At 36.3% G+C, this 19,956-nt stretch overlaps 1 protein-coding gene across 1 annotated transcript in view; it reads right to left on the reverse strand.

Annotated features, from left to right (window-relative positions):
* The window catches only part of LOC139138778 (tubulin polyglutamylase TTLL7-like), a 54,308-nt gene that overhangs the window by 17,111 nt on the left and 17,241 nt on the right, over nucleotides 1–19,956 (reverse strand). Inside the window, 5 exon segments of the mRNA XM_070707303.1 lie at nucleotides 5,064–5,222; nucleotides 6,647–6,714; nucleotides 8,331–8,394; nucleotides 8,824–8,881; nucleotides 10,629–10,823. Coding sequence (XP_070563404.1) covers nucleotides 5,064–5,222; nucleotides 6,647–6,714; nucleotides 8,331–8,394; nucleotides 8,824–8,881; nucleotides 10,629–10,823 — 544 coding nt within the window.

Genomic DNA, 19,956 nt, shown 5'->3' on the forward strand with positions numbered 1-19,956 from the left:
TTTGTCCACAATGACATCATATACATATAGATTTATAGAATAAAATTAATGCAAAATATCATTAAAATTCATGATCAAACAGATTTTCCTCAGCATGGATGGTAAAAGCAGAAGTCACTGTCAATGATCCAGTCCCTGCTGGTATTATAAGTGTAAGTATCTGAATTTGAAGTCAATTTTGAAGAAATCGGGTTTGGGATATTGGAATAACAGCCCTGGACATCCAATCAATGTGGTCAATTTTTTTTTGAAGAGCCAAAGGGTACTACACCAGCCTTACACTCAGAAATATCTGCTCTAGAATCAGGTACACATTTACCTGCAAAGACCACACTGTGCAGCCTTTGAAACAGACGCAATATCTCAAAGACATACCTGGTTATGCAGTTAGGCATTCACAATGTACAGTTACATATCGTCTCAAACTTTCCAATTACTATGGTAAATGGAGTAGCTCAAAAAAAGCAATTTTCTACTCACTGACTGCCCTACTGATTAAAGAAAAACTAATTATTGAACTTTTTCTTGTTATAATAACACGCCATCTTGATAATTGCTTCAGACTATATTCTTTTTGTTCTGTAGAAACAGTCTACAGAATACAATTGACTATTTGTTCCAGGGCACTAATCATACACATTGACATTTCCACATGTTCTATACCGGTAGATGGTTTTAATCAATGAGTTATTTATATGGCTGCGGGCAATACTACTGGCCCATGCATCACTGAGTAAATTGCTGTTTTTCTCAAAACCCACTGTATTTCCAGTTGGTTCTCTGCTGCCCGGAAAATTAGTGTTCTAAATTTTGTGAGGTCAGAAGACGGTGACAAATGGCTGAGTTTTATCCTGTTCACCCCTTATACCCTGTTAATAGGTCCACCATCACCATTTATGACGATAGTTTTGGGCCAAACCATTGTGGTAAAAGGGTTAAGATTGTCTATTTCCCTGTGTAACAAAACACCAAGCTCCTGATAGAAAGAATTTTAACTCTATTTATCCACAATTCACATGTTTCATGTCTTTTAAATTCTTAAGAGATTTTTTCACTTTATTGAGCTCCAACGGGTAATCACATAGCCACTTGTTTGTACCAGAAAACAATGTCCATAAACTTCAATATACAAAATTATCTTGGCATGTACCTAAAATATAGCTGCTGTTATACAGCTTTGTTGAAACAGCGGATGTCGCTTGTGTGTTGAATGAAACCAGCCCAGAAAACAACAGAGCAGTAGTTTTGAAACAGGACCTTCAAATATGGTTGCTGTATATTTACAATACTGACATATAACAAAGGAATGCCGTATCAAAACTGGTACAGCTTATATTGTCGGAATGGAGTAATTTGCAGGATGTGAAAGTAAAATGAGATGATATTTTTGAGAAGAAAAGTGATACAAATAGAGATGTAGCAGACAAGATTTTTGATAAGTTTGGCAGATACTGATGCAATCTAAAAAACAGATAGACTCTGATGAAACGATTATGAATAATTGTGCCTGCGATACACTGATTTTTCTGCTATCGTCACAAAAGTCTGCATTTGGCAGAGTTGTATCTGACTTTATATGCTAACAGCACATCTTATTCATCAGGGATCGACTGCACGAACAAAAAAATTCTTTTGCAATGCAAGTACTCTACTTGGACCTTTCAAAAAATACTGAAAATCCTGTCACAGTAATTGAAAAAAAAACAATTTCTCTGTGTACGGTTACTCTATGCCACGGTGCTCTGTGGTAATGACTGGTAGAAATACAGTCTGAAGTGCTTCCATCAGAATCAAGGTGTGGGCAATCTACGACAACACACATCATGACATGCTCATCTCCACTGCATTTGCTAACATTTCTGAATATATTCCCTGGCTAGGTTTTGGCCCCTCCCTGTCTCAGAAAACTATTATAATAGTTTAGGCCAAAGTAATAAAATTCTTTGTTTTGCGTCCACTCTAAATGGGAAAAGGTACGCGTCTAAGCGGCTGAAAAACACACACAAGAAAATTAACACAATGTGATTTGATTGCAGCAATAAAAATTGTAACAAAATTTTTAGTTCAGAAAAGCTAAGCGGTTATGTCCTAAATTTCCTATTTAAATACAGTGTGTGTGTTTTTCATGAAAGCTTAAAAACCTGAGTGGGTGGGGACGCAAAACAAAGAATTTAATTAGTTTGGCCTTAGTAATATCACTGGTAGACAATGTATAAAAGATTAGAGGTCTGTGAAAATGTTTTGGGCTGGGAACCTTGAATTATATAAATTTCACCGATCAATCTCTTGACACGTTTGCTGTTCACCCACGCGTTGCTAATAATTTTTTTTCCTTGGTATAAATCTATTGGTTGTGTAACTTAACATTCACGATGACCATTATCAGTTGTGTTATAAATTCAGTGTTCACACTTATGGTAAAAATTGCAAAGTTTAGCCAATATCCAAGGAGAAAGATGACAATTTGTGTTCATAACAGATGACAGAAGACTTGATTACCTTACAGGGCACATTTAATGTCTCGTCATGTCTAACTGAATGGATTGTACAGATGAAGAAACGACATATAAAAATACTCTAGGTTATTTAAAAGCAAATTCCAGTCAAATTTATGATTGAAATTACAGTTTATATTTATTGATGACCTCATTATTTTAAATGGTTGGCTCAAATCCTCACACTACATTTAAAATTCCAATACTTCTTTTTAGTAGACTTTCGCCATTGTATGAGGTTTCAGCTCTTCAACAATGGATCCAAGTGAAAATCTCCTAAATGGGATACACTCCATTGCACTTTATTACACAACCAAATCAACTGAGCACGTCTCAACACCACGGCCCTGTCAGGGGATTGGTGACAGCTGCCACAGTCGTCACAGACACAAGTTGTAACATCTCCCCATTGTCAATTATTGTAACAATTTTAGCTTGATGTGACGCAAGTTCCCAGCTTACAATGAATTCTTTCACAGTATTTCAACGTCGGAATTAATTTGTAATTGTATCGGAGCAAAGAAGACAGCTAGAAGTCATGGGGATTTGAAAGAATATTCAATACGGAAAAAACTTCTATTCTGAGGAGGCTCTTCAAAAAGTCATACTCAGCACATTTGAAATCTTTACATCTGTGTGAAACGGATTTCAACAGTTCCTTCATGTGTATTGTATACTATACATGATTTATTCAAGACCGAAATCTTTTATGAATTAATAAAATAGCAAAGTCTTTGACATAATGTATCACATCTTGTGAGTTAAGAACAGGAAACGCATAATTTTTGGACATAGGTAGTGAAAAGCTTTTCAAAAGTCAAAGCTGCTAGACTCTTGCCTGGAGAGATTTAGTCAGCGAAGACAGCTGCTTACAGATGACAATGCGTTTTAAATCTGCATGACGCAAGAGAATGGCATTGTCTTGATTCATGGACGGAAAAAAACAGGTGCAATCCATACAGTGACTTGTATACAAAAGTGTGGATTTGAAAACATGTCTCATAAACCCTCCTAAATTACTGTGCAAACATCTGCTTGTTGAAAATCAAGTAACAAAATCCCCTCCTTCACACCACACCAATATCTGATACAAGTTTCAGCCTACAGCTGATGGCAGTGCATTGAATTTGATCCTTAAGGTAGAACGCACCTTGGGGACAGACATTCGGACTCTCAAACTTTTACAATTCTCTTCTGATATACCACATATGGGGGTTCATTTTAAAGCTCTTGGTGAAAGAAAACTTTTCATCGGCTTAGTTTTTCGAAATTCGAAAATTTTTTTTTTTGCTCCATAGAGTTAACACAGGGATGGCGGCCATTTTGAATTTCAAATATCGGTAAATCTTGGGTAATTTCTTTCTCTAGTACCAAAATTTGCACGGTGACCCCCTATTTTTATTCTTGATTTTGAAAGAGAATGATTGAAAGATTCCTTGAGGAAAGTTAGAGCAAAAGTTTAAGTCTTTCACTTTCGAGGTGCATACTACCTTAAACAAGTCTGACGCCAAACTCGGCTTCAAAATCTTGCGAAGAGGGATTCTGGCAGGGTGGGGGAGTCACAAAGCTGCAATTAAGTTACGATCTGTGTTACTGTGCTTCAAGAGAAGCCAAGCACAGAAATCATAGCGTTTCGTTTTACATAAACACCAGTCTGCTTGTCAGAGACAGGGTAATTGTAAACAGAACAAGAGCAAGCATTTATAATCAAACGTCCTTGAAAGGTTAAGACAGACAGATCCCTATAAACTCTGACTTCACTGCTACATAGACATCACAGGTTTGTGAATACATAATACTTCTCAATTCCCTTTTATTTCATTATTTTTATCTCTCCTTCACAAGAGGAAGTTGAACTTTTCACATAAATGTTGTCAAATTACCACAGTTTCCTTAATCTAATCAGTCACACAATACAAACACAGCAGACAGATATCCCTGTTATTATGTTTGTGTAGACGGAATTGCCACTGTGTTTACCTAAGATATCATTACCATTGTCAAGTACACTTATAACAACTTGATCCCATTAATCACACTGTGTGGCATGTCATTTAAACATAGGCTGCAGGATATTGAAACAGTCTAAATTCCCTAACATTGAGTTGCAATTTCCCTGACATGTTTACCAGTGTATTTGAGAATACAGTGCATCATTTACCATATTAGTAGTCTTTGATTCTGCACAAACTGGTGTGGGCATGTGCAATGCATTTGCCGGACATGCAGACAAGCTTTCACTTATTGTAGCCCAACTAGTTTCTAATCATTGAGGGAAGGATTCCACTTTGAACTCTTTTTTCTGACATTATCTGCGATCAACCTACTGGTACTTTCAAAATTTTTGAAAAACCAGTGAAGAAAGATAAACAGTAACAGACAAAATCTTCCGTATCCAAATGTATGCACTATCAATATCAAGGAGGCCCTTACTCAGTCACAGGGACCTGCACACCCCTCTCTACGTTCATGCAATAGTATCACCCTTCTGATTTTCTGCAACGCTGAGGACACACCAAATGCCCATACAGGGGTAGTGTAGGGTCTGAGGGGTGGATGCAGACTTACCCATTGCCCATGGCACCGTTGGCAGGCTTACATATGAATGTCTTGTGTTTCTTCTTGCGCTTGAGATCCCTGACATGGCACTGGAATGAATTATATTCCGAGGGAAAGATCCATGTGCGGGGAGAAAAACTGTACTCTTCCGGATGAGCCTTGGCAATTCTGGAAAACACATAGACACACATGTATCTGAATTAATGCTATTGATAGTTTTTTTAATCTCTTTTAAAAGCAATGTGCACATTAATACCACAGTGAAAATTAGTTTAATTATTTATAAAGCTATATACTAATAAAAGTACGGTATACACCAGCAGCCTTGATGTAAATTTCTTGTACAAATGAACATACATAAATGAGCCTCTTGAGGTTTCAACACTTTTGGTCGTAAATTAAAATGTGGTCTATGAATGTACAAAGTTGGGATGCAGAAGTCTGTACTATTTACCGTACAGAAGTTTACATTCGGCTATTTTACATTTGATACAACTTTTTTCTTAACATTGTCAACATAATACATCAACGCTGTATGCCTGAAGGGAATTGGCTTTCAAAATTCACTGCATTTCATATTTCACTTGCATATATTTGTGTCAGTCATCAAGACCTTTCAACAGAATTTATGCATGGAAAATTGATGATGAAAAGTATAAACAGCTTGTTTGTGCTTTGAATACTGAACAGCCTGGTTGAGAGGCCTCTACAGCACTGATCATGACTGTTGGTTTGTTACTAAATATAGCAACATTCACATGATATTTGCAGCTCTTGACGGACAAGGTTTGTTTCAGTGCATGTGTTTTTATTACTGGTGCTTGAGGTTGTATTCTTAGGGGTATGATAACGACAGTTTCATGCAGAACATTTGTGGATATATTAAGGTAACATTTTCACAATTCCTGCAAGATTAATTTCCAAAAGTCACGTGAACATTTTTGGAGAAATATTCATTTTTGCTTATTGTTGATCACAGAATTCTGACATCATGCTGAATTAATCCTATTTCACTAAACTGATGAAAGTTTCACTCTCACAATGCCCTACATCCATGAATCATGCATCTAATCTATGATCTATCCCTTGTAACCATTGGATTTCAAGAAGATACAAGAAACAATAGAAACCGTAAGAGACGCTGCTTCATTCAGTGTTTTTTACTGAGGATTCGGAACATTGGATCTGGTAAATGATTCGGGAATCCTGGTAACATTTTCTGCTGTCCTCTAATCTGATTGATATACCAAGGTGAACCCTGGGTAATATTCACCTGCTTTCAGCCATTATCAGAACCACTGTTCATTGGGTTGTAAAATGTATTCAACTTGATGCAGAATGTTTTCCTTGATTGGTGCTTGTAGCAATGGATATTTCATGTGTCATTATCAATGCTTCTAGTTCAGCATACATTCGGTGTTTTCTCATGGTAAATATCAAAGCTGATTTCACTCACAAAACTTCTCAGAGGTTATGAGTTCTAGACTTGGGTCAGATCAGCTCGTTTGCACATGACTGAGACTGATTTTAAAAACAAACTTCAACCAGGATATTGTGTCTGTTTTTCCCCCTGGTGATCGATCATCACTTACTTTGCAATATTCCTGGCTAGACAGTCCTTCCGGCAGATCTCTCCCATGCCAGGAAAATGATTGATTTTCTGCAAGGAAAAGACGAACAAACAAGCGGACAAGTTGAATGCAGAGAGAAACAGTGGCCAATCAAAAAAAAAAGAAACAAATTCATACAAAAAGACATGACCCCAGTATGGTCAACCTTGTTCCATCCCTTCAAAACCTTAGTTTTGGTATATCCCTATTGTTTCACTAGGATGGGTTGATACACAGATAGGGAAATGGGGTTAACTGGTTTAAAGTCTTTTTTTGCGAAATGACCAGACTGGAATGAGGTGAGGTTGATGTCTTTATACTGCAGTAGAAATCTTTGACACAGGAACAGATCAGTTTTCAAATCACTGTCTCTGCAATGATCCCACAGAATACTCACAGAAGTATTAATTTCTCTCATCTGTGTCAGCTGATCAGAGATATCAACCTATAGGAATTAGGTATAACTGACGTCATTACAGTTCATACTTTGTCAAATATACTTTTATCAAATCAGAAGTTTGTGTCTGGAGTTTTCTCAAAAAAATGCATATCTTTCTTTCATCAACAGTGAACCCTTCCATGTGCTTTTGAAATACAAGAGGTCAAAGGTGAAAGTATCAGAATATTTTTTTTCTAAGGGCAGGGTTTGTAAAATTAAAAACCGATGCAAAACATCTGCTTGGCGGTGGCGGAGTGTCAACTCTGGATGAACTTTGGAACTCGACGACAGACTACTTAAAAATGACATTTTGCTTTTTAATGGCAATACACCTTTGCTTCAGTTACATATGTCAGTTGTGACTAGTTTTTAAATAAATGTGATTGTTCGGTGTGTACAGACACTTCCAAATGGCAACTTCCTTGCACAGTTACAGCAAACAGACATGTATGAAACAAATATTGATTCTGGCACATGAATGAATTGAAATCTGATTCATACGTGTAGCATTTATTTTAGACCACTTTTCCTACAGTAAAATATCAAACATGTAACGTAGCATTACTGTTTGCCCATTGCATCAATCAATATGTTTTGACATGCTATTCTGCATAAAATCTATATGCGCTCATGAAGACTTCAACTCTGGTTACCAACAGGTGTTTCAATCACATAGAACCAAATTATGCTGTAGATGATGTAGGAGGGGGGTTGGGGGGGGGGGCATGGCGACTATCATTCTTAACTACCGGGAACTATAGAGGAACTCCTTACTGTTCAAATTATCTCCCACAAGTTCAATTTGATTTGATCTGTCATCTGTTTGGTCACTAACAGTATTCTGATTATAAGTGTTATTTTGTTTATTACCATCAAAATGATTCTTGTTATTGTCTGTCCATTTGAGCTGAATTAATATTTGGAAATGCCATATTATAACAGAGGTGGGATATTTGCAAAATTCTATGTAGTATAAAAAGAGATGAAGAAATGTTCACCACAGCTTGGTTGTTCATTTCTCATGACTCTCACTCAAAATGATACAAATTGTTCGTCTACAACATTCTACTTTGCTTGCAACAGAATGTGTCAGCAAACGTACTCATACACACATCAAATAGAACTTAGGATTGTCATCTGAGCTGCTGATATGATGTACGTATTTCGTGTGAAAGTTATCAATGTATACGTTGAGGAGGAAAGTTTGAATATCGAAGATTGCCTTACCTGGTATGGTTTGAGGTCAACGATCCTTTCAGAAGAAACAAAACTGTCACTCCAATATAGAAAACTGAAACAAAAAATGTACAATAATTAATATCATAAAATTCTTCACATGGGAGAGTCAAGTCTTTCCTCTTCAAGTATATAGTGAAAATGAAATAATGATTGTTGTAATACTGATATGCTCTCACTTTGAAAAGTTGTACGGGTTGCCTGTATCCGATAAAACTTTCCATTGTACATATGTGTGTATGAGTTTATGTATCTGTCTGTATGTATCTGTCTGTATTGGTCTGTCTGTATTTCTTTAGCCATTTGTGCATCTGTATATGTCTATGAGTACCCCTGCATGAACATTTTCAAAGTTCAAGAGTTCTTCTTACATAACGTTTTGCTCTGTTTAGTTCGAGAAACTGCACCTGCTACTGGCTAATCTGGAAAACATGGAAAAATACCAGGACACAGAAAAATTCGAATGATAATATATAAGACTTACCTATTTGCGTCATCTTCTCTATGAGTGACCAAACCAAATTTTTCAGCAACTACTCTCACTGTAATAAATGAACAAGATGTATTTTCAGAACATAAACTTTTCTTACAATAGCTTCTTCTAAGAAAATAAAACACATGTACATGTCCTGCAAAAGTCTGGTTGTTTATCACAACCATAGAGAAATCAGTTATAATTTATGTTGCTCATTAACATTTTCTTTGTAGAACCCCTAAACACAGTATTGACATCAAAGGGATTAACATATCCCCAACCAGCCCCCTTCCCTGTAATCTGGTCTACAATTGCCATTGCCAACAACAGATTTGGGTCAAACCATGGTGGTGAAAGGGTAAAAACTACATCATACAGTGTACTATTTAGACTTTCAATGGTTGCTTTGCGACGCCCCAAACAGTCTTCTCAAGAAAGTCTGGTTGAAACAATTCCATGGATATAATGTCATTTAATCAATGTCTGGAGACTTTAGAAAGTTGGATATGGTATGTGTGGAATCCAGTATCTGGCATCTCAGACTCCCTATGGCCTGTCTGCTCATCATAAAAGAGACAGAATTTGTGGAAAGACTCGGAACGTAACTGCTATTTGAAAACTTTCTTTATGATGATGTAATAACTCACATTTGATACACATATGAGCTTACAATGTTATTTCTAGGCTTTACAAACATTTTTTTGTTTTGATATGCTTTTCACAACTCTTTCATCAATACTTTCTGGAGCACGCTGAGATATTTCGTTTCAAAGCTTTTGGGCAGATTATTACTAATTTTTTCCAAAAATGTTTCTCATAAACCTTTCATCCATACTTTGGCGGTATAAAATAATAATTTTCCTCAGAGTTAAAAGACTATTTCACTGAAACTTTGCAAAGAGAGAGTAGTTTTCCCCAGGGCTTGCACATTACACCACTCGCTAGCTTTAGTTCTCTTTGATGCAAAGAAGGTTCTTTGCTCTGCACAATGAATCTTGGCATGGGCTGGATGAAAATAAATCTTTTCTAATTCTAAAGAAAAAACCCAACTCTGAGAGTGTTTTGAAACTTTGGATGTCACCAGGCTCAGATAAACTGGTGAGCCAACAAAACTGAAAATGTCAAAAATGTTACAAGACACGGTTAGACAGGGTTTCTTGTTTAAGCAGAGTAAGCAATGCATAACATAGCATGGTAACACCAGATTGGGTAGAGTTTCTGTAATTATCTAATGCCGAAACACATATTTATTTGCAAAAAAACATGAAACTAGAGACAACAGTACTCTGTTTTCTCAATGCAATGTGTACATATTATAAGCGCAAATAACACAAATCAACACAAGAACCCAAGCATTGGGTAAGAAAGGCAGAGCTAGTATAACTATTGACTAAAGGTGTGTGCTGATCCAACGAACAAAGTCATTTTGAAAATTGAGACTTGCTGTGGTTTCTGAACAGGCATTCTCCTTTGCCATACAACCAACAGCCTGAATGTTTCCTGATAAACATTTGCTAGACCGTAAAGTTTGGAAAATGTGGGACATAACTATGTTTCCTCATACTTTCCACTACAAAAATACTATCTGGTAATGCACAGCAGTATCTGCTAATGCACAGCAGGACGCAAAACCTATGCCCCGGTAATGGTAAGTTAACTCTAAAAATCTATTATACTGTGAAGTAAATAGGTTGCAAAGTAAAACATTCAACAAACACACAAATAAATAAATAAATAAAAACATACACATAAATAAACACAAATAAATACTTACCTATTTCAATGAGTTGACAGATAAATTAACATAGACTTACCTACATCATATTTAGTACCAGATAGATTGATGGTGATTGGTAGACGTTTCTTTTTCACTTTCTTTCTTTGATTCAGACTGAGCAAGGAGGAAGAGGATAATCTTGTCTGTTTCTCATCGTCAGTGTCGTCAATTCCATTTTCCATCACAGTGTTGGACATTGACTGATGCACACTCTGTCTATGAGTCAAGTCTCCTGCAATGCAACAAGACATCAACTTATGTTTAGAAAAGTCACAATGTTTTCTAATTCCATTAAGACCTGATGTACCCTTTGTTATTGTTATCCGGGATAAAGTGATGAAATTAGGACACAAACTCTCCTCTTGCCAGCTTCCTCAGTCACTATCAAGTTAAGTTGGTTATTAAAAAGGCCAGTAGCTGTAACCTATCGTTTTCACTATTTTTGTTGTTGATGTCAACAACAGTTTCTTGTTCTACTCCCTCAAGCATGTTGAGATATACAGTATTCAGTTTGTCAACTCAGCCTGTACTTGTGTCAACTGCAGGTTTATAAGTGAATTCTGGTTCTCACTAGAATTCAAATTTAAACAGTAACACTGCACTCTACATGTAAAGAGACTGTGTTGACAAGCTAAATGGTGTTTTAAAATGATCTTGAGAGTAGAACAAGAACTAGCAATTGACATACATGTACACACACAAAAAAGAATAAAACGTTAAAAAATTATCAAAAGTTATAGCTAATGGCCCTTGAAGAAAGCTGAAACTTGAACAATTTGATCACAGGGCAAATAACAAGAAATGACATTTTTATTATCACAAAGTAAATTTTTGTTTCCTTTCATTTACCACTTTTATCCCTAAAAAACTGATAAAAACTCCAGTGACAAGTTTTCATGTTATGACCGTGTATATACTAGACACCAATGACTATTCAACATAATCACCCTAATATTCTAACATCTCAAGTAGCGACCCACTCTCCAGTTTTATTGTCACCACTGTTAGGAGCTTGTAATATTGCTGTGTGGAATTTAAGGTGAGGCCTGTATCTTAGCACTGTAGCTTTGAAACGGAAAGTTTGCATGAAACCAATGTTTACACAGTACATGTACATTTGACCCTCGTCAAAGTAGAGCTCCATTTTAATGCCTGTACTCCAATGGGGTGATTTGGACATGCAAAAGTGGATAGCGGGCTGACAGGTTTAATAGGTTTGAAGCAAATTTCAAACTAAAAGACGCATTTCCTTGCAGAAAGTGTACCTATCTTTCCTTTCTTTTCATCACTCTTGTGTTACCATGACGAACTCTTCCGTACCACACATCATTAGCATAATTAAATACAAAACACAATAAACACCTATAATAACAATCAAAGAAAGGCAAAAGCTTGCCTCACTTGCTACATCTATTTTGAGAGTAGGGGTAGGGATTACAATTTTATGTATTCTGGGTCCAAAGTATTTATCCTTGTAGACACTTGCACGGCCCTCACAGGGTTAATCCTTGCAATCCACGCCTACCTGACAACAACCACACTAATCCATGGCAACAGAGGTGAAAGTTCAGAGTTTAATGCCCTTCTGATATGATCACTATGTCTTATTTTTTCAGGAAGGAGAGTCGTTCTACAAGTTGGTGATTTTTCACATTGCTTTAACCTGTTTACCCCCTAATTCACAGTAAACAGGTCCATGATCACCATTGATAACAATAGGTTTGGGTCAAACCATGGTGGTGAAAGGGTTAAAATTCTAAAAACTGTGTATTGATCAGGGTGCAACTGGCACAAGTACTGTATATGCAGTTGCAACATGCTCCATGGTTAAACTTTGAAGCTGAACAGCTTACCAATTTCTATGAAAATTCTACAAGTGTGCTGAAAAGAATGTACATTTAAATCACTTTACCATAGTAAATTTAAGCAGAACAAAATTCACAAGGCTGGATCACAAAATTTAGTTCAAACTATAAAATGTGTAAATTATATCAAACAAACAGGCGTATTACTGATTCAGCTCTATTTCATTGCAATATCAAATTATTACTGATGACATCATTACATATAAAAGCAGAAAGATCATAATTCTTTTCCATATCTGTTCATACATTTGTCATATTATAGTCAATATTATATCATACCAGTATATTGATGGTGCAAATACAGTGATCTGATTGGTCGAGACGCGAAAAGAACCGTGGTATATTGGCGATATACCACGGCTGGCTTGCGCACTAGCTCTTGGCTTGAGAAAAAGTCCTTTTATTACGTTCCATACCACAATTTCAATATACTGTTATGATATAAATCACACCAGTGACGGCATACCACTCGGTTTAGACCAGTTCACTTCATATATGCACTCGTTATCGCTCGTGCATATATGTCGTGAACTGGTCAAAATCTTGTGGTATACCGTCGCTGGATGTGCTTTATTGCTTAAATATCAACCCTGTAAGCATGATATAATATCATATATCATTTAATTTCATACTATTAAATTATCTTATACCATTGCATGTTATACGAGATCACGACATGCAATATTGATTACAGAGTCATGATACACTTTCCCTTCCCTTCCCTTCCCAGATTTTTAAAACCATATGTTGCTTCTATTGCCTGCAATCTATGATTTATGATTTCAGACTGCTATTTCTATGGTCTTTCTGATGTCAAAGTGTGTATGTATACACATATATATATATATATATATATATATATATATATATATATATATATATATATATATATATATATATATATATATATATATATATATATATATATATATATATATATATATATATATACATAACGGATGAATAAAATTGCACACGTCTACTGATCTGCTTGTATATTTTCTGTTTATTCTGTTGGTAATTTGATACAACGTTTCGTCCTAAAAGTAGGACTTCATCAGGTTGAAGATGTCTACAAGGGAGAATACAGACAAATACAGAACAGTGTAAGGATAGTGTTGATCCTAATTAAATGCTAAACGGACTTTATAGGCGGAGTAAATTAGAAAGTTACAAAGGATATAGAATATGACAATTCTTACCGTTTATGTGTGGCGCAGATGGAAAGTGGCGATTCAAAATTGGCGGTAATGGTTATTTATAGTGCCTGTCCGAGGCGCTGTGAGCAATTGTTATTTAAATTGCTTTTAGCTAAGAATGTTGAGGCCGTTTGGTGACAATGTATCCAGTTTTGAAATCCAGATGGATTCTATTTTCTTGCGAAGCGTGTCATCTTGTTTATTTATTTTGATAATCCCCATTATTGAAACGTCGTTAATGGTGTGTTGATTTTCGTTGAAATGAATCGCGACGGGAGTGTTAGCTTTGAGTCTTATGGTTGATAGATGGTTATTGAACCTGAGGCGAAATTCTGTTTTAGTTTCTCCAACATACTGTTTATTGCATCTGTTACATGTGATTAGATAAACCAGGTTTTGGATTTGCAAGTAATGTTATGTTTGATGGTGTAAACGGAGTTTGTTACGTGACTTTGAAATTGCGTGGCATTAGTGGAGTACTTGCAGATGTTGCAACCTCTGTTAGAACCGCATTTGTAGAAACCTGTTGGAAGTTTTGACTGTTGTATGTCGCTATGGACCAAGAGGTCTCGTAGATTATGACTTCGTCTATGAGCTATTATTGGTGGATTTGGAATGGCAGTTTTGCAGCGAGTTGATTTGTGTAAGATATCGAAGTGGGAATTGACAATTTGTTTGATGTTGGGGTGGTGTGGGTTAAACGTTGTTACTAATGGTATGCGTGACTGGTCTTGTTTTGATTTATATTGTAGTAGGGCGTCTCGGGATATTTGTTTGGCGCGATGTATTTGATCATCTACGAGATTTTCGGGATAGCCACGTTGAACGAGTGATGCTTTCAGTTCATTTAAACGAACTGAATGAACTGAAAGCATCACTCGTTCAACGTGGCTATCCAGAAAATCTCGTAGATGATCAAATACATCGCGCCAAACAAATATCCCGAGACGCCCTACTACAATATAATCAAAACAAGACCAGTCACGCATACCATTAGTAACAACGTTTAACCCACACCACCCCAACATCAAACAAATTGTCAATTCCCACTTCGATATCTTACACAAATCAACTCGCTGCAAAACTGCCATTCCAAATCCACCAATAATAGCTCATAGACGAAGTCATAATCTACGAGACCTCTTGGTCCATAGCGACATACAACAGTCAAAACTTTCAACAGGTTTCTACAAATGCGGTTCTAACAGAGGTTGCAACATCTGCAAGTACTCCACTAATGCCACGCAATTTCAAAGTCACGTAACAAACTCCGTTTACACCATCAAACATAACATTACTTGCAAATCCAAAAACCTGGTTTATCTAATCACATGTAACAGATGCAATAAACAGTATGTTGGAGAAACTAAAACAGAATTTCGCCTCAGGTTCAATAACCATCTATCAACCATAAGACTCAAAACTAACACTCCCGTCGCGATTCATTTCAACGAAAATCAACACACCATTCACGACGTTTCAATAATGGGGATTATCAAAATAAATAAACAAGATGACACGCTTCGCAAGAAAATAGAATCCATCTGGATTTCAAAACTGGATACATTGTCACCAAACGGCCTCAACATTCTTAGCTAAAAGCAATTTAAATAACAATTGCTCACAGCGCCCTCGGACAGGCACTATAAATAACCATTACCGCCAATTTGAATCGCCACTTTCCATCTGCGCCACACATAAACGGTAAGAATTGTCATATTCTATATCCTTTGTAACTTTCTAATTTACTCCGCCTATAAAGTCCGTTTAGCATTTAATTAGGATCAACACTATCCTTACACTGTTCTGTATTTGTCTGTATTCTCCCTTGTAGACATCTTCAACCTGATGAAGTCCTACTTTAGGACGAAACGTTGTATCAAAATTACCAACAGAATAAACAGAAAATATACAAGCAGATCAGTAGACGTGTGCAATTTTATTCATCCGTTATTACCTAACCACGCTACGAACAACACTGGGAGCTATCTGTACATCTCAAGTATACGTATTCATTCCGATAGTCCTTAAACTCCGGCATTGGAACCAGTGTAAATCTGTTGTACTGTTTATTGGTAAAAGATGTGCTACTCACCACAGACTCTTAACAATCTCAAGAGATCTGCAGAACGACTCATATCCTTTACATCACATAGTGGAACTTTACGCCTCTATAAACGTAAAAGTATGGTTCCAAAGGGACTACAAATCAAGCTGAAACCGAATCTGCCAAGAAGCTCGACAGCTTTCCACGAGAAATGGCATAGAGAAATACACAAGACAACAATCACTCTACAAAATATGTTGATCAAGGAATGTAGGCGTCTAGCAGCCGATTACTACAAAAATGTCGACGACATCATCTCAACACTGAAAGAACAATGTCAACCAGATGCTTTGTCCATTATCTGCGATGAACTCAAACAATGGGAAACCGACATGGTACGAAGAATTACTGACACTAAACAACGAAAACTTCACCGAGATGGCATCAACGTCAAACTCTCCGATCATCGATTCCATCAGTATATTTATAAACGGTTTGAAAGCCCGCCAACAACCGAGTATGAAAACAAGAACTCACAAACTTCTGAACCTAGTACTGACAACACTCAATTGTACCCATCCACCGTTATAAACTTATCCAGTGTTCCTCTCAGCGAAGCCGAGGTAAGTCTCCTAGAAAAAGGACTCACGTTCTGTCCCACCCCCACCAAAGCAAACAAAATCCAGCTAGATACAGATATGACTTCTTTCTATCGTCGTCTGCGCCTCACAGAATTTTTTCATACTGACGATGACGCTCAACTGACCAAGGATCTAAATCCGTTTCGCAAAAAAAGTAATTTCACGCCACCCCCTAATCGTGACCCTTTTCTGGAGACTTATATCGCCTTTGTCAACGATGACATCAATAACCAACCCTATATTAATAAGTTCGGGACAACCTAAATAAACTAGAGAGAGATGCATTGACAAATTTAAGACAAAGACCAGATTTAGTAATCAAACCAGCGGACAAAGGTTCATCCACTGTGGTCATGAATAAGACTGATTACATCGCAGAAGCTGACAAAATCCTGAACAACCCCAAACATTATCAATGACTTCGATCAGACCCCACTAACAAAATCAACAAAATCATAACAAACGCAATAGAAGAAGAATACAAAGAGGGGAATTTAACCAAAGAAACCAAAGATTATTTAATCTGCACCAACCCAACCCCTGGCAAATTTTACATTTTACCCAAAATACACAAACCTGGTATACCTTTCCGTCCGATAATCTCCACTATAAATCACCCTACTCAAAAGATTTCAGAGTTTGTAGATCACTTTCTTCAACCACTTGTTTCCGAGCTTCCATCCCACATCAAAGATACAACTCACTTTCTACAGAGACTCAAAAACCTAGGGAAAGTTCCAAAGGGTAGTACCTTGGCCACATTTGATGTAACATCCCTCTACTCTAACATTCCTATCGATGAAGGAATCAAAGCATGTGAAATTGCCCTGGAAAACCGCAAAGAAAAGAACCCGCCAACAAAAACCATAATCAAATTCCTCACCTCATTTTGCATAACAATAATTTCAGCTTCAATGGTCAACATTATTTACAAATATTCGGCACAGCGATGGGTCAAAAGATGGCCCCAAGTTATGCAAATATTTTCATGGGCCAACTGGAATCAAAAATCTTAGCACAAACACCTCACAAACCACTTGACTGGGCTAGATTTATTGATGATGTCAATTCCATCTGGTCATGTGACCGATCAATAATTACCGCGTTCTGTACATTTATCAACGACATTCACCCTACAATCAAATTCACTATGACCGTCTCTAACACTTCTGTCCCCTTTCTTGATGTTACACAGCACGTGGACCAAGATGGAAACATAGAAACAGACCTTTACAAAAAGCCGACCGACACCAATCAATATTTGCTATTTACCTCTTCTCACCCTAGGCATACAAAAACAGGCATTCCATACGGCCTGGCGTTGCGTATCTGCCGCATCTGCTCCAAAAATGACTGGCGGGATGTTCGTTTAAATGAACTGAAAGCATCACTCGTTAAACGTGGCTATCCAGAAAATCTCGTAGATGATCAAATACATCGCGCCAAACAATATCCCGAGACGCCCTACTACAATATAAATCAAAACAAGACCAGTCACGCATACCATTAGTAACAACGTTTAACCCACACCACCCCAACATCAAACAAATTGTCAATTCCCACTTCGATATCTTACACAAATCAACTCGCTGCAAAACTGCCATTCCAAATCCACCAATAATAGCTCATAGACGAAGTCATAATCTACGAGACCTCTTGGTCCATAGCGACATACAACAGTCAAAACTTCCAACAGGTTTCTACAAATGCGGTTCTAACAGAGGTTGCAACATCTGCAAGTACTTCACTAATGCCACGCAATTTCAAAGTCACGTAACAAACTCCGTTTACACCATCAAACATAACATTACTTGCAAATCCAAAACCTGTTTATCTAATCACATGTAACAGATGCAATAAACAGTATGTTGGAGAAACTAAAACAAAATTTCGCCTCAGGTTCAATAACCATCTATCAACCATAAGACTCAAAGCTAACACTCCCGTCGCGATTCATTTCAACGAAAATCAACACACCATTAACGACGTTTCAATAATGGGGATTATCAAAATAAATAAACAAGATGACACATGCTTCGCAAGAAAATAGAATCCATCTGGATTTCAAAACTGGATACATTGTCACCAAACGGCCTCAACATTCTTAGCTAAAAGCAATTTAAATAACAATTGCTCACAGCGCCCTCGGACAGGCACTATAAATAACCATTACCGCCAATTTTGAATCGCCACTTTCCATCTGCGCCACACATAAACGGTAAGAATTGTCATATTCTATATCCTTTGTAACTTTCTAATTTACTCAGCCTATAAAGTCCGTTTAGCATTTAATTAGGATCAACACTATCCTTACACTGTTCTGTATTTGTCTGTATTCTCCCTTGTAGACATCTTCAACCTGATGAAGTCCTACTTTTAGGACGAAACGTTGTATCAAAATTACCAACAGAATAAACAGAAAATATACAAGCAGATCAGTAGACGTGTGCAATTTTATTCATCCACTATTACCTAACCATGCTACGAACAACACTGGGAGCTATCTGTACATCTCAAGTATACGTATATATATATATATATATATATATATAATATATATATATATATATATATATATATATATATATATATATATATATATATATATATATATATATATATATATATATGTATAAATAATATATATGTATATAATTATACATAAATTTTACACATAAATTTTATTTGTATATATATTTGTGTGCTATATATATATATATATATATATATATATATATATATATATATATATATATATATATATATATATATATATATGTATGTGTGTGTATGTGTGTGTGTGTGTGAGAGTGTATGTGTACGTATTTTTTTATATAATTTCCCTAAAAACTTTTGAATGTATTATTATTAATACTCTACTTATTACAAACCCACCAGTACAATTAGATATGCCACAATGCATTAGTATTTAATTTGTGTTTATACACACATTGTACAAACAGCCATCGTGTCACCATGGTAACGCAAACCCTGAACCCCAGTGCCCTTTAATAGGCATTTGAGAATAATCATTCTTGCATGGCGGGATATGAGTAATTCAAAAGCCACGATGCTTTGCTGTGCTGTTCTCATTGACATGTATAATGCATATATGACTGCAAACACCTGTATTCATGAAACATTTGATTATGGGGTGTTGTATCGCGTACTCTGATCTAATATTCTTCTATTTGTCCTAACTTGCCCATAATTTTCATTTAGCTGACAAATTTTCTTCCTTTCAAACAAAAATGCATCTGAGCATATTCAGATTATGAGTGTTTTTGGGAAATAGTCAATTGAATTACACACTGAACATTTGTCAGAATGTACGTAATGTTTAGGATGTTTTTACAGCTTGGTTGAGGTGATTTTACTTTCCGCACATGTGAAAAAAAACTTTCAATAATCGCTATGAACATCATGTTCAAGCCGAAAAATGTTTATCTTTACCTCATAGCAGAGAGAAACATTGACAAAAGTATTAGACCTAGAATATGTTGTTTTCATATTTCTGAAGTTGTTTGTAATTTTTGGCCTTTTCTTTGGCTTCCATTTTTGAAGAGAAGGTGAATTCTGGGCATGTTGCAATTTTACAGTTAGTAAAAGTCGC

This window comes from Ptychodera flava, chromosome 8 (assembly GCF_041260155.1).
Source record: "Ptychodera flava strain L36383 chromosome 8, AS_Pfla_20210202, whole genome shotgun sequence".
NCBI classification, from domain to species: Eukaryota; Metazoa; Hemichordata; class Enteropneusta; family Ptychoderidae; genus Ptychodera; species Ptychodera flava.